The sequence below is a fragment of the Pogona vitticeps genome, chromosome 4, assembly GCF_051106095.1.
Source record: "Pogona vitticeps strain Pit_001003342236 chromosome 4, PviZW2.1, whole genome shotgun sequence".
NCBI lineage: Eukaryota > Metazoa > Chordata > Lepidosauria > Squamata > Agamidae > Pogona > Pogona vitticeps.
This window is the reverse complement of record NC_135786.1, coordinates 229,042,037-229,056,379: the sequence shown is the minus strand read 5'-3', so window position 1 is coordinate 229,056,379 and position 14,343 is coordinate 229,042,037. Positions and strand designations below refer to the sequence as shown.

At 41.9% G+C, this 14,343-nt stretch overlaps 1 protein-coding gene across 14 annotated transcripts in view; it reads left to right on the top strand.

Annotated features, from left to right (window-relative positions):
* Window positions 1–9,560, top strand: part of CYRIB (CYFIP related Rac1 interactor B) — a 101,979-nt gene extending 92,419 nt beyond the window's left edge. For 10 of the 14 annotated variants that reach the window (XM_072999329.2, XM_072999334.2, XM_072999328.2 and 7 more), the window contains 9 exons: window positions 212–333; window positions 1,475–1,580; window positions 1,876–2,012; window positions 2,895–2,972; window positions 3,066–3,182; window positions 3,763–3,842; window positions 6,108–6,234; window positions 7,026–7,100; window positions 8,749–9,560. In XM_072999329.2, coding sequence (XP_072855430.1) covers window positions 212–333; window positions 1,475–1,580; window positions 1,876–2,012; window positions 2,895–2,972; window positions 3,066–3,182; window positions 3,763–3,842; window positions 6,108–6,234; window positions 7,026–7,100; window positions 8,749–8,808 — 902 coding nt within the window. In that variant the 3' untranslated portion in view covers window positions 8,809–9,560. Of the gene's footprint in view, window positions 1–211; window positions 334–1,474; window positions 1,581–1,875; window positions 2,013–2,894; window positions 2,973–3,065; window positions 3,183–3,762; window positions 3,843–6,107; window positions 6,235–7,025; window positions 7,101–8,744 lie in introns of all 14 variants that reach the window. The other 4 variants (XM_078391651.1, XM_078391650.1, XM_078391654.1 and 1 more) reach the window with 1 other exon arrangement.
* Window positions 9,561–14,343: the final 4,783 nt, after the last annotated feature.

Genomic DNA, 14,343 nt, shown 5'->3' with positions numbered 1-14,343 from the left:
CCCAGTCAGGACAGCTGGTTGTGAAGGCTTCTGGGAGTTGCAGTCCAAAACTCCTGAGTAACCCAAGGTTAAGAACCAGTGCAGTATGTGAATGACTGCCACCAAAATATAAATATTGCATTTTGCTCCATGTTTAAGCAATGCTTCAGCTGCTTGTGTTTGAAAATCGAGTACTTGCAGGTTTGATCTGATGCCCTTTTGTGTTGTTCAGATGCTCAACCAACAGAATCAGAAAAAGAAATTTACAATCAGGTTAATGTAGTATTAAAGGATGCGGAAGGAATCCTGGAAGACTTGCAGTCATACAGAGGAGCTGGTCATGAAATACGAGAGGTAAAGCATTTTTGGATCTTAGCAGGCCTCTGATGGTCAGTTTACACCAGGAGTGGACAGTTTGACCCTCAAGACATTGCTGAACTATAACACCCATGTTATATTCTTTAGCCAACATAGCCACTGGTAAAAGATGGTATGAGCTGTAATCCATTTAGAGGGCACAGCCTGCCCACCCCTGCTTAATACCAGAGGTAGATAAACCAGTTTCCTGGCCTAAACTCACACAGGCTCCGATCTTCAGTGATGCTATTTATGACTTATGGAAGTGGTAAGCCAAAACAATCGGAGGACACCAGATTACCTTATCCCTGATTCAGATCTTACTAGAGACTCTGTTATTGCACCCACACAAAGCTCTCGTTGCATTGCTCATCACACTACTTCCCCTCAAAATTTTATTTTGATTTCATGGTATCTCATTTCCCCTACTTTTGATCTTCAGTTATTTATTGTCTCTTGTGAGGCAGGGCGGTGGTCTTTTCCTAAACGACGTCTCACATTTTGCTGAGATTATAAAGAAATCAGTTGTTTGTGAAAATAGGTTTGAGTATTGCTCAGTAATAGAAAGTGGTTTTGTATCCAGAAGGTTCCTGGTTCAGTCCTTGGTATCTCCAATTTAAAGGATCTCTGGTAAATAGAGATACTTGAGGTCTTGGAGAGCTACTGTCAGTAAGTAGGACAATGATCTGAAAAGGTGAAGCTTTGTTCATCTCACATGGCTGATTAATCAGTAATAAAATGCCCCTTCCTCCCCTTGCCTTCGCAGTGGAGTGACTCCCACATTTTCCATAGGAGCTGCTGTCACAAGCTTATGTAGTGTCAAAACATCATCAAGATAACATATTTCTTCTTACATTGCTTTAGGGCATCCTTTCCAACCTCCAGATGAATTGAACTACTGTACATCCCCAATGTGCCAGTCAGCATGCCTGATGATGGCTGGGGATGATGAGAGTTGCAATTAACTGGAGGATACCAGGTTTGGTAAAACTGCTTTAGGGAACACATTGGGGGCACACAGAATGATATCTCTGTTCTGTGGTCTAAGTATTTGGTCATCCTACATTATGTTTATCTTGAATGAATGAGGATCGCATATTATGAACTAAAAATCCTTGGGCATGTTTACTTTTTCCAGGCAATACAGCATCCCACTGATGAAAGGCTCCAGGAGAAAGCATGGGGTGCAGTTGTCCCCCTAGTGGGCAAACTAAAGAAATTCTATGAATTTTCTCAGAGATTAGGTAAGTGGCAGCAGAAGTGGCAGATAACTCATATTCTCCATGCTGTTTCAAAAACAACTCTTGTGATAGAAATCTTTTGATGATTTGTAGCTATAATGCACCACCTGTGCTAGAGACTGGGAACATCTTGAGCCCTAGATGTTGCTGATTTGCTAATGCCATCATTCCTCCCCATTGCCAATGCTGCTGGGCTACTAATAGTATACCATCAGCTATGTGTTATGGTGTATTACGTGGATGCCAAAATTATACTGTTTATACAATTGTTTGCCTCCTTTTTTTCTCCCCTGTATAGAAGCTGCACTACGGGGTCTTCTTGGGGCCCTGACAAGCACGCCGTATTCTCCCACGCAGCACCTGGAGCGAGAGCAGGCTCTTGCGAAACAGTTTGCAGAAATTCTGCACTTCACACTTCGCTTTGATGAACTGAAGGTACATTCTGAGTGATTTTTGCGTAATACTTGCTTGATGGCTTGGTCCCAAAGCAACTGCAACCCATATTGTGTGGTGCATTGTGATGCTGGGCCAACCATCTCGTGTTGCCCAAAGGGAAAACAAGATTTCCCCTTTCAGCCTCTGCTTCTAGATGGCTGCCAAGGGGACTGGCTCTGCCAGTGTGGGATCAGTTGTGTTGGGATGCAGTGTCTAAACTGGTGGTTCAGGATGCTTGCATCAGCAGCAGAAGAAAAGCCTTGTGGATAGGTACAGAGCCCCATCTAGTCCAACCTGTTCCTCACAAAGACACAGGTTTCTGGACCTATTTGCAATCTGGCCTCATGCAAAATGAGCACCGGTCTCCCAGGCTATGATGACTGGCATGCGCCTGGGAGTTTTCTGCGTTCACTGTGTGCAGAACAACTTTGGTGGATTAAGGGTTCATTTTCTTCCTCTGGGTCTGAACCACTGGACCGTTTAAAATGCAATTGCCTGGAAACCAGAAGTAGACAAAAAGTGCACTACCAGTTTTGAAAAATGGATATTTGTTGCTGTTAAACATAGAGGAGTGGGTGGCATTGCAGCCTATTTCAAAAGGCTGCTCTTGAAGACTCCCGGCTGGAAAAACTCTGGAGCAGCACTTTAAGAGAGGCTGGTAAAAGGCTACAAAAACAACTTTGAGGGACCAATGCACTTTTGCCCCAGTGGAGAACCAGATGTGAGGCCAACACTACCATTGAACTGTGCTGCAAGGATATAGCATTGTTTCCAAGCTCTGCACAATTTTGAACCTATAGCCTTCTTTGGGACGAGGTACAGTCTGTAAAAGAATTATGAAGATTTGTTTTCAGGGTGTTACCTTTATCTTTTTCTTTCTAGATGACAAATCCTGCAATTCAGAATGACTTCAGCTACTATAGAAGAACCTTGAGTCGTATGAGAATCAACAATGTTCCAGTAGGTCACCTTCCTGTAGAACTGAAAGAAGTGTTCCTTTGTTGCCCATTCCAAACCAATGACGGTTGTGATTTTTATTTTTATTTTTGATAGGCTGAAGGCGAAAATGAAGTAAATAATGAATTGGCCAACAGAATGTCTTTATTTTATGCTGAAGCAACGCCAATGTTGAAAACTTTAAGTGATGCCACGACAAAATTTGTTTCAGAGGTATGTGTGTGGGATCCACTTGTTGTGGTAATTGTTAAAAACATTTTTTTTTTGTTTTGGAAAATGAGTGCACATGCTGTTGAACAGTCACTATTTTACAGGCTTTTGTATGAATCTTAATTTTACCTTCCTGTGGATGTAATGGATTTTAGAGTAGCCATAATGAGTACCATAAAGGCTTTGGAATTTATTACAGATATTTTCTCATTTGTCATAAGGAGCAAAATCTTATCAGTGATTCTGTTGTGAAACCCAGGTCTCCTTTCCTGTCCTCACCCCTGTTCCAAAGAGAGCCCTTTCTACTATTCTGCATTTAAATCTCTGTTCTTGATCCTGCTGTACTAAATACAAGTTTGTCACTTTCTGTGCTGCCACAGCAAGAAATAAATTGCTTGATTGACTCAGCTGGCTGCTCTAACATGTTTTTTTCTGTACCGTTGTCTTGTTTTCCCCCACTTCTGTTACCCAATGATAAAATGGATAGATTATTCTTACCTCTCTCTTTGGAGAAGTCTGGTGAATACTTTTCTGATCTTTGCAATTCACTAATGATTTTTTCCTCTTTTGGGGCCATTTACAGAACAAGAATTTACCCATAGAAAACACCACAGATTGTTTAAGCACCATGGCCAGTGTTTGCCGAGTCATGCTGGAAACCCCGTGAGTAGAAGAGATATGTTGTTACAGATCAGGGAGGGTGATATTTCCAGCTCCCAGGCCAGGCAAAAGAATGTAATACAATATTCAATTGAAACATTTCAGCATTGTGCAGGAAAAAGGCTCTCAAAGTGATCACTGCATACCCTACAGCGTGCTTTATGACAATGAATACAGACAGAAGGCATAAACATTTTAAGGAAAACTAAAACTTTAAGGGATTGATGATTAACTAGGAACCCATCTAGAGGAAGGGAAAGGGTAGTCTTTTTCTTTCTCACTCCCTACCCATCATTCAAGCTATGGCTTCATATAGAAGAGTCAAGCTGATTTCTAGTACAGTAGACCCTCGACTTACGGAATTAATCCGTATTGGAACTGTGGCCGCAGGTCGAAAATTCTGTAGGACAAGGGTCCATTTCCCATATGAATGCATTGAAAACCCATTCATCTATAACTGAGTGAAGAAAAAAATCCGGGGCTTCCAAAGCTGCACCCGCTGCCCTCTGCCTTCTGTCCCCACTGTCCTTTGCCTCCCATCCCCCCGGGAACAAGAGGTAGAGGGCACCAGAGACAGGAGACAAGAGGCCAGTGGGTCCAGCTTTCTAAGCCCAGAAAGCCCAAACCTGACAACGGGTGCAGAGTGGCTTTCGGCTTTCCCCGCCTCTCCCCGCTCGCACCTTTGGAAGCCGGAAAGCCAAAAGCCGCCCTTCGCCTGCTGTCAGCTTTGGGCTTTCGGGGCTTAGACCTGCAGCCTACGGACTGGAAGGGGGAGGCAGGGAAAACACGAAATTTGAATTTGGCGCTTTCCCCGCCTCTCCCTTCTGGTCCGTAGGTCTATACTCCGGCCACAAGTCGAAGTGAAACTTTGCGGCCGGAGAAGTTCGTAGGTCGAAAAGTTCGTAAGTGGAACCAACGTAAGTCGAGACTCCACTGTAATAATAGTCTTGGAATTGCAGAACTGGAAGAGATCTTATGGATTGTCGAGTCCAGCCTCTGTCAATGAGGCTTAGTGGGGAATGGAACGCCCAACCTCTGGCTTGGCAGCCAGATGTCTTGCGTGCCACGCAAAGAAGTGCTTCCAGCCCAAGATTGAAGGAGATGCGGCAGGCCAGAGCCTGGAGTGCACTGGTCCCATGTCTGCCATGAGTGGCCTCAAGTGTACTGTTTTTCTTTCTCTCCCTTTCACTGCGGGAATTGCAAGGAGGACTGTAATTAGCATCTGCAAATTAAAGAGTCCTCACCTGAATTCTGGGTTTGTGCAGCTGCAGTCAACGTCATTTCCCCTACATTGACATAAGTTGCACAAGATAATGGTGGCCATTTCGCTTTTAAATTGTAAGTTGTAACGAAATGACTGAGTTTTAATATTAGAACACTGAGTATTTTTTGCCATGCATGTTTATTATCCATTTTGTAAGTCACCTCTAATCCCAGTATTGGGAGACATGGCATCGGAATAATGAATAAATATAGTTTCCAACAAGAGGCTGAGCACAGCTTAAAAGTTTTTCTCAAGGAAGACCTGCTAATGCCTGAAAAGGATTAAAGTTGAACATTTATGTTGTGCTCTGAGGGAAATAAGAAACACCCTCCCTCTCATATCTCCTAGTAGTCCCACTCTGCCTTAGAGATAGTAAACAGCAAGACATGTTTCTCTTGAGGCGCTGATCCTTTCGGTTTTATAGTTCCCTGTACTAATCACTGGATACAGGCCATATTTCTGTGCACATGGTTTAATATTTTAAGGCTGGGAAGTATTAGAATGTATCTCCATAGTTTTGTAAATGGTTTTATGTCATACATAATTCAGGAAAATAGAAGAACTGTGCATTGTTGCCTGGAGCACTCTCAGCGTATGGCTTGAGCGTCTTTATTTTGAAGCGGCAGGTTTCCTTTCTGGTTACAGGACAATGGAAGCTGTGTTCTGTGGGTGGGTCAGGCTCTGTAGCCCCTTCTGATATGGAAGGATGCCTGACCTTGCTGTCTGATAACCTGGATCTGTGAATCTGCAATAACTGCTTATTTTGTTTTCTCTGGTTTTTAAAGAGGGCGAGAAATTCCTAGGAGGCAACAGTCGTGATGCAAGGCTAAAATACATTCCTCCTTCCATAGATACTAAAGGACAAAACTTGTATCTGAGAAAACGATTCCTTTTTGAAATGAAACTGTGCTTAATGTGCTGATATGTTACAGATGGCAGTTTGCTTTAGAATTAATTTTTCAGTAACCAAGTATCTTCTCTCTGTCTGTATCTTACATTTTCAGGGAATACAGAAGCAGGTTCACAAATGAGGAAACAGTATCATTCTGTCTGAGGGTAATGGTGGGTGTCATAATTCTCTACGACCATGTGCATCCAGTAGGCGCTTTTGCAAAAACTTCAAAAATTGATGTAAGTTTGTAGAAGTAGCAGCTAAAATTATTCCTTCCACTTTCCTGTACTGAATTGGTGTGGGAGTGGGAAAGGCAGGAGTTACCAAGAATAAAATGATGTATTCTGACATGTTTCTTAATGTGCTGCTATTTCATGGCTACTTCATGCGATAGGCAAAAGGGACGTGGTGGCACTGTGGGCTAAACCGCAGAAGCCTGTGCTGCAGGGTCAGAAGACCAGCAGTCGTAAGATCGAATCCACGCGACGGAGTGAGCGCCCGTTGCTTGTCCCAGCTCCCGCCAACCTAGCGGTTCAAAAGCATGCAAATGCGAGTAGATTAATAGGGACCACCTCGGTGGGAAGGTAACAGTGTTCCGTGTCTAAGTCGCACTGGCCATGTGACCACGGAAGATTGTCTACGGACAAAACGCTGGCTCTATGGCTTGGAAACGGGGATGAGCACTGCCCCCTAGAGTCGAACACGACTGGACAAAAAAAATGGTCAAGGGGAACCTTTACCTTTACCTTCATGCGATAGGCAGTTCACTGTAGAACTTCGTCTGGGCCTGCAACCAGGTTGGGTGAAGATGCTGTTTGTGTGCGTGTACTAGCTTCCTAGCAGTGAATGATTGCTATGATTTCCTTTAATGGGCATGGCTGTATTATGCAAAGTTGATGTCAACCCAGAAGTTAGCTGATCACATTCACATGAACATGAGATACTTTATCAAAAGCTGAAAACTCAGGTTGTGGGAATCTTTGCCACTAAGGCTTGCTTTGATGTCTTGTTCTTCTTTCTTAATTCACAGATGAAAGGATGCATTAAAGTTCTCAAAGACCAGCCTCCAAACAGTGTAGAAGGCCTTCTAAATGCTCTCAGGTACCTAACTCTTCAAATTAGATGAATGGAAGTTGCCATTTTTTGTTTCTGTTTTTTGTTGAGTGCTATTAAGCAAGACCCAGTGACACTGAATGAACACAGACACAGCGTTTGGGAGGTCTTCATATTTTTTTTTAACATTGTGGAAGAGCATCATTAGGTTTGAGTCAATAATGGGTTCCTGATGCGCTGTCCCTCCCCACTTCTCCCCCTTATTTGGTATGGTCAGTAAAGGGGTGCTTAGAAATCAGAGATGGTCGAAATGAAGCCCTCCAGATATTCTTGGACTACTTCCATCCATTGGAAGTCTCCACACCCCCAGCCTGTACGTTCTCTGAGATTTCAGCACGCAGTGTCTTCACTCTTTCAGATGTAGGTTCACACTCCCAACAAGAGTTTGGATCTGAGAGTAAAACCATCATTCATATTTAATTTACTTATGACTGATTAGAAGGCCCACTGATTTCAGTAGATCCATGGTAAGTTTCATTACATCTCGCGTGAGCCTTGAAAAGCTCACCTTTGATCAAAGCTGAGTTTTTCAAAGACTGAATCACATACTCACTGTAATACTTGCTAAATGGTATTGGGCTTCTAAAATTTGATTGCACATGCTTCAGTTTGGTCATTGATTTTCTTTCTAGTATTACTATAATGAGCGAAACGCATTGATCCAGTGAACTGGCCTCCTTATACACGACACACAAGTCGAATATAACTAAAAACATGCTTTCTGAAATCCTGTTCATGTACATGCTTTGTCGTAAGACTGATGATGTCATCAGCTGGGGCAGTTCTTTGGGAATTAAACATTTCCCTCTCCCAAACCACAGCCCCTCCAATTTTCTGATGATGAAAGGCATTACCCGGAACCTGTAGAGGCCTTAGGACAGGAGGGAGAAATATCCTGGGTGATGATGTCATCAGCTGTGTGTGCATAAATAGGATTCTAGGCATTAAAAGGCAGTGGTCAGTCCATAAACATTTACCGAGTACAGTATAATCAAGACTTTTTAAAGCTGATAGTTCTTAATCATATCTACATCACTCATGCAAAAGAATTGCCTATTATGTAGGATACTTTTTTTTGTAAAAAGATTGAAAAATGGCATAATATTCAAATCGTCTCACTGATGATAAAATAGCCAGTGGCTTAATAAGCTCATTGCCACAGTTTTTCAGATGTCACAATAATAGTAGGAGGAGAACAATATGTTATGGCTTCAGGGCTCTAGTTTAAGGTGCTAGACATGCCCTTTCCTTTGCTAACCCAGCATCTTGGTTTCCATTGTACTAAGTCATTCAGTATTTCGTGTCTAATGAGCAGTGTTCTCTCCCCCCCCCCCAAGTTTTTTCGAACAAGTTTTTGCACTTCTGTGAATTATGGCATTCCTCCAAGCTTTGTTGTGGATGCTTTTGTTTTAGCCACAGAATGATCTCAAGGGACAGAATTCATTATTAATAGATATTAAAATAAATCGTTATTATGAACCCTTGGAAATATTTCTGGCCTTTCAACTTGGGACATGTTTATCACACTGAAATGTGAGGGCTGGCGTGCCCTAACAGCCAGATGATCCTTGATAACTGCAGCTGCTCAATATAATGTATATTTATTCCTTGTAAACCCTCCCCCTGCCCCTTTTAGGTACACCACAAAACATTTGAATGATGAGACTACCTCCAAGCAAATTAAATCAATGTTGCAATGACAGTTACCTGGAAATTCTGCCCTGCTGTATACAGTATTCTGCAATGACTGAGATGCACAGATCTTTTTGTTTTAAGTGATTGCAACTACTATCTTGTTCAGTCTTGCTTTTGATCTTTTTCTTGTCCTCTCTTTCATTTTTTAAAAAAAAATTCATTCTTCTTGAGTAATAACTTTTTTTCTGTGCCAAAATCAATAAAATTATCAAACCTGAAAGGTAATTTTTACTTTTCAGAATGGCCATTTTGCGTGGCAGCTAATTCTGTGTTGCATTTTGGATTTCTCTGTACTGGAGAAAGTTCTGTGACTTGAACTAAATATTTTTAAACGTGTTTTTTTCTGTTTTGTTTTTGAAAAACTAATATTTAATATTGCTTCTTGTGCATGGCGAAACTGCCTATTTCTGCTATTTAAAAAGAAAGAATGAAACCCTCAGTGACTTCATTTTCTATTGCAGCTTTTTTATGTGCAACCATGAGGAATCTTAAGAGCAGATTTGTTTAAATTAACTGTGTTTGTACAAATGGTACCCAACACAAAGGTTTTTTTAAGAAAAAAAGAAATGAGTAAAAACGGTTTGTTTTAAAAAGTTAAGTTTGCATTTTGACTCATTTTTGTAAGGATATATGTTGTATGTTTAATAACTAACGTTTAAGAAAAAAGTGGTGTATGCGTAGCCAGATTACGTATGCATGTTTGTGTCACATGATTGGCTGTGGAGACAACAATAAAAATTGGCTTTCATTTTTCTAAGTGTGATGTGTTTCACTAGTATTGTTGAGAGACTTCGACTGCTAGCCTTTTAGAAATTTTCTTTAAAAACTGAACAACTGATGTGGCTCTTAACCTCATTGGCACTGGGTCCTATAATTTTTTTAAAGTAAATCCTTTGGGGCTTACTTCTGCATATTCACAAAATTAAGGTTTTAATGTGCTTTGCTTGAATCCAGCTAAAGTTACCCATGACGATGTTCCATTGAAACCAAAGAGGTTCAACATTAGTCCCAACCAACTTAGGCCTCATTTTTTTCCTTCAAAGTGAAGGTTGTTTGATGATTAACTTCAGCTGCATTGTTCCCAGGTTCGGTTCAGTATCGTTGCCTTGCCCAAAGCAGTTGTGTTAATAAACTGCTTCCAAGCTTCCATCACTGCAGTAATTTATGAAGGGTTTTGATCAACTTTTTAACAGAGTTCCCAAAGCTGCTAACAATTTGAACAACCAAATATAATCTACGATCCAAAAAGCAGCATTGTTTTACAGATCAAAGGGAATATTAACCTGACATCTTCCAAGCTGCATCTTCCATTGTGAAATGGCATGGGATGGTTAGAAGGAAAATCTCATATTTAATGAAAAAAACAATTGGGCATGTCCAGGTTCTTTGGAATTCCACATAATGATCCTACATTTGTCCTAAATGCAAATATTGGTTATACCCTTTCTTACATGCACCAGCAAGAGGCCTGAATTGAGAAGCGAAGTCATTTTCCTTATGACTCAAACATAATCAATAATGGCATGCTTTATGATCAATTTTTTACGCAATCATTTCATGATATAGTTTTTTGCAGTTCCATTTGAGTCTTAACACAAGTGTCCCCTGCCTCATGTGTGAAACACACTACCTCTTTGCAAATGTATTGTTGCATGGTCAGATGATGGTATCGACCTACCTAGCACTTTATGTGAATTTTGCTTCCTTTATAAACTGGCAGTCTTGCTTATTAAGAAGGAGTGCTTTTTCATTTCAAGAGGCAAAAGAAAGAAGCACTCAATATGTGTCACAGCTTCTCTTATTAAGTTGGAGTTGTTGGAATAAGGTAAGAGCTGCCTTACACAACGGTGAAATTCTGAGGAACATGGGTTCTATCCATGTGCAAGGTCAAAAGTTGACTTATAGTGGGCTGACTTTAAATACTTCAAGGTTCAATCTTCTAGCTCTACAGCAAACTACTTGTCTGATTTGAAAAAAATAATCCAGTGAAGAGGGTTTCATATAGCACACCAGAGTAACAGCTAAAATACAGGGGTTTACCCTAAGGATCTTACAATCTAAAATGTTACCATTAAACAGTATGTTGGGTTGATAATCAAGCTGTCTTGGTATTGCAAAGCAAAGGAGATTATGATCCATGTTGCAGTACATTATGTTTCTGTTACATGAGGATTTTGCAGTCAAGGTTTTGTTTTAGATTGTTTTAATTATTGATAGTGGTAGAAGCTGTTCATAGTTATTTTCCTGATGACGTAGAGGTCTCTGGACTTGCTAAAACAGTCACACACAGATGATTGAATCTAAGAGTGCTCTTAAAGTACCATGATGAGAGATGGCGCTCTCTGCAACCTGTCTGATGAGACAACAGAGGAATTACTGCTTCTAAGCAAGACCTCGAAGGGTCACCTTTTAATCTGGGATCATGACTGAATTAGCGTTCTGCTGGAGTTCTTTCGTATATGGTGCTACATGGTTTTAGCTGTGAGGTTGATTCATAAGAATTGTCTGATTATGTGAGTCTGGTTTTAAATTTCGTTACAGTTGTGACCCAGGAGTGTTTATTTTAAAAGGCAGCTTTACATATGTGTATGTAGAGAGAGAAATTATTGAATTAATCTGATTCATAGTGTCGAACAGTGTCCAGAGACTAGGAGCTGTGCAGTTTAAATCAGTTTTGAAACTTGCTTAAATGTAGCATAGAGATGTAGAAGAAGCATTTGCTATCTGTGCGACATGTCTGCAAGTCTAGTAGGCTTTTTATGGTCTATGAGGCATTTTAGGAGTGGTGTCACCATTGCCTACATCCATTTGAGGATTTGATCCTGGATCTCTTGAATCTCAGTCTGTGACTTTATCTGCTACACCAGTGGTCCCCAACCTTGGGCCTCCAGATGTTCTTGGACTACAAGTCCCAGAAGCCTTCACCACCACCTCTGGTGGCCAGGATCTCTGGGAGTTGAAGTCAAGAACATCTGGAGGCCCAAGGTTGGGGACCACTGTGCTGCACCTCATTGGCTCTCAAACAAACTGGGTAGGCCAGGGATTGAACTAGGGACCTTTCCCATGGAAAGGGAAAGGTCTTTCTCCTGGAAGAGGAGTTAACGCCAACATACTGGTGCTGTAGATAAAAGCTGATCTCAGAGGAAGAGTGTCCCTGAGAAGTATATAAGAAGGGTGGGTAAATTGTTTGCAAGAGTCTTCAAGCCACTATTGTTTGTGCACCTAAGCTGTAACTTCCCCCACTTCATCAGTAAACCTCTTAAAGGTGAAGAAAGCTTCATGCTTAGTGGATTCTATCTCCCTTGCTTCTTGCTACCATTCAGCCACCATCTCGAGGCCCTTTTCTGTTCCTGTACCGGTGGCCTGATGTGTACACATGTATTTATTTATTTATTTATTTATTTTATTTCTATCCCGCCTATCTGGTCATACTAGACCACTCTAGGCGGCTTACAATTGGAGCAACAATGTAAGAGGCAAAATGTTGATAGACATGGAAGGAAATGTTTAGAAAATATCCATTCACTATGTTTCTCTGGGTTTGTTCTGGCTAAAAGAAGCAGGAACAGATCCAGACCCAAGGGGATTCAGTCCCACAGAGAGGTGAAAAACATTCTTCCCGTATTCCTCTTTTATCAGGGGTGGTACAGTTGTGGTGCTCCAAGATGATGGTGAGATTACAAGTCTCATCAGCCAAGAGTTGGCTGGGGTTGCAGTCCACTAATCTGGAGGGCCACAACTTGCCGCCCCCCTGCATGGTCTGCCCCCACTGACCCCTAGGGAGCAGAAGGCTTGATGGTCATTGTTTACGCAGGCTCCAAACCTGGAAAAGTTGCCTTTGGGGATTGCAGCTCTCAGAATTACCCAGCAAAGATGGGGTTCTAGTTTTATAGTCTTCAAAATTAGTTCTCTACATGTTCTGTCCCACAGGTGCGAAGCATTCTTGGTTTCGCACAGCAGCTCCTAGAGTGGCCACGGACAACATGGCCACTCTTTACGTTGGCTGTGACTGCTGGGAACGTCTGTGATTCAGAAAGGCAACCTTCCCACAACAACCATCTTTGCTCTGGTCAGGCGCTGCTGAAGTTTTGGCACCCCAAGCAATTGCCTCTTGGGTTCGACCTTCACTGTTTGCAGAAGAAGAGATAGAGAGAAGCAGGGAGAGGAGGGTGTGGTCCTGGTGGTCTGGCTTCTGGCAACCGAAGCCCTTCTGATTGCCCTTGGGATGAAGCTCTGCCTAACTGCCCAGGGCTGAGAAGTGTCTCCCCACAGCTCCGTCGTGCCTGCCAAAGATACTCCCACGATAACGACACAGCTCTTTGGAAATAATCTCTTTGAAACAGAAGGATCTGTCCGTTTTTGCCTTGCAAGCCAGCGTCCCAAGAGACAGAACTGCAACAGTAGCAATCCCTTAACAATGGGTCTTCCATGAGACAAGTTCATAGCTGTGACAAAATCCACGAGTGGCAATTGAGGCATTGTGGCCATATTGAATCCAGAGGTGGAAACAGCAAGACTTCTAAAGTTCACTGCTAGAGAGGGCTATTAATATGTCCTGGCTGGGGGTTGTATACGGAAACGTTGAAAGTCTTTGTAAATTGGCCAGGGGGAATTCTGGAATTTTTTTTTTTTTAAGAACTTTCAAAATGTAGACCAAGGTCCAAATCTGGGCATTTCAAGGCATGACTTGGGCAAACCCTTACGAGCACTATTAGAGCACTCTCTAGAATCAAGAGATCCACCAGAGGTGAGCAAAGCGGAACGGATGTTGTTGGGGTGGCCGTTCCCATCGGCCCGCTTGGCGCACACAGCCAATGGTGAATGAGAGCCAAGAGTTGCCCCCCAACATTTAGAGGGCGACACTTTGCCCACCCGTGAACTTGGTGCAAAAGACAAACGCTTAGAATCAGAGACTTAAAGCCCAGGAACTTGCTTTATGTATCAAAAGAATTTGAACAGAGCCAATAGTATAGTCTATAGCTTCTGCTAACAAGATAGCCCAGGAGTTCTTAACCTTTTCTTTACCACAAGCTCCTTTTAAATATCTTTTGTTGCTGCAGACCACCAAGACTTAACTCAAATTTTAAAAACCCTAGAGTGCATCAAATATGTAAAGTTTCTCATGTAGGGTCTTTGGATTGGAGATAAGGGAGAAAGAAGTTAGTCCATTAATCTGTTAACGCACATACTCCTAGTATAATATTTTTATTGGCATGCTCTATACAAATTTTAAATAATAATAATCACACTGACACTGACTCCAACTCTCTTTTCTCTCCAGCTTCTGACGCCGCAGTAGCAAGAAATGTCCCGTGCTCTCTCTTAGCCACTCAGTGTCATTCACTTGCATGTTCTCACCCTAGGCAGAAATACTAAACTAAGTTCAAATCCCTGTGAGCCCTGCTAGAAGAGAACTACAGCCAGTAACACAAGCTTCAGCCTTCTGTGTATAAACATTTTTCATAATTTTTACTTTTGTTTATTTTTTTTATTGGAGGGGGTAGGTTAGAAAAGCCAAGTTTTACACAAAAAAGCAAGGA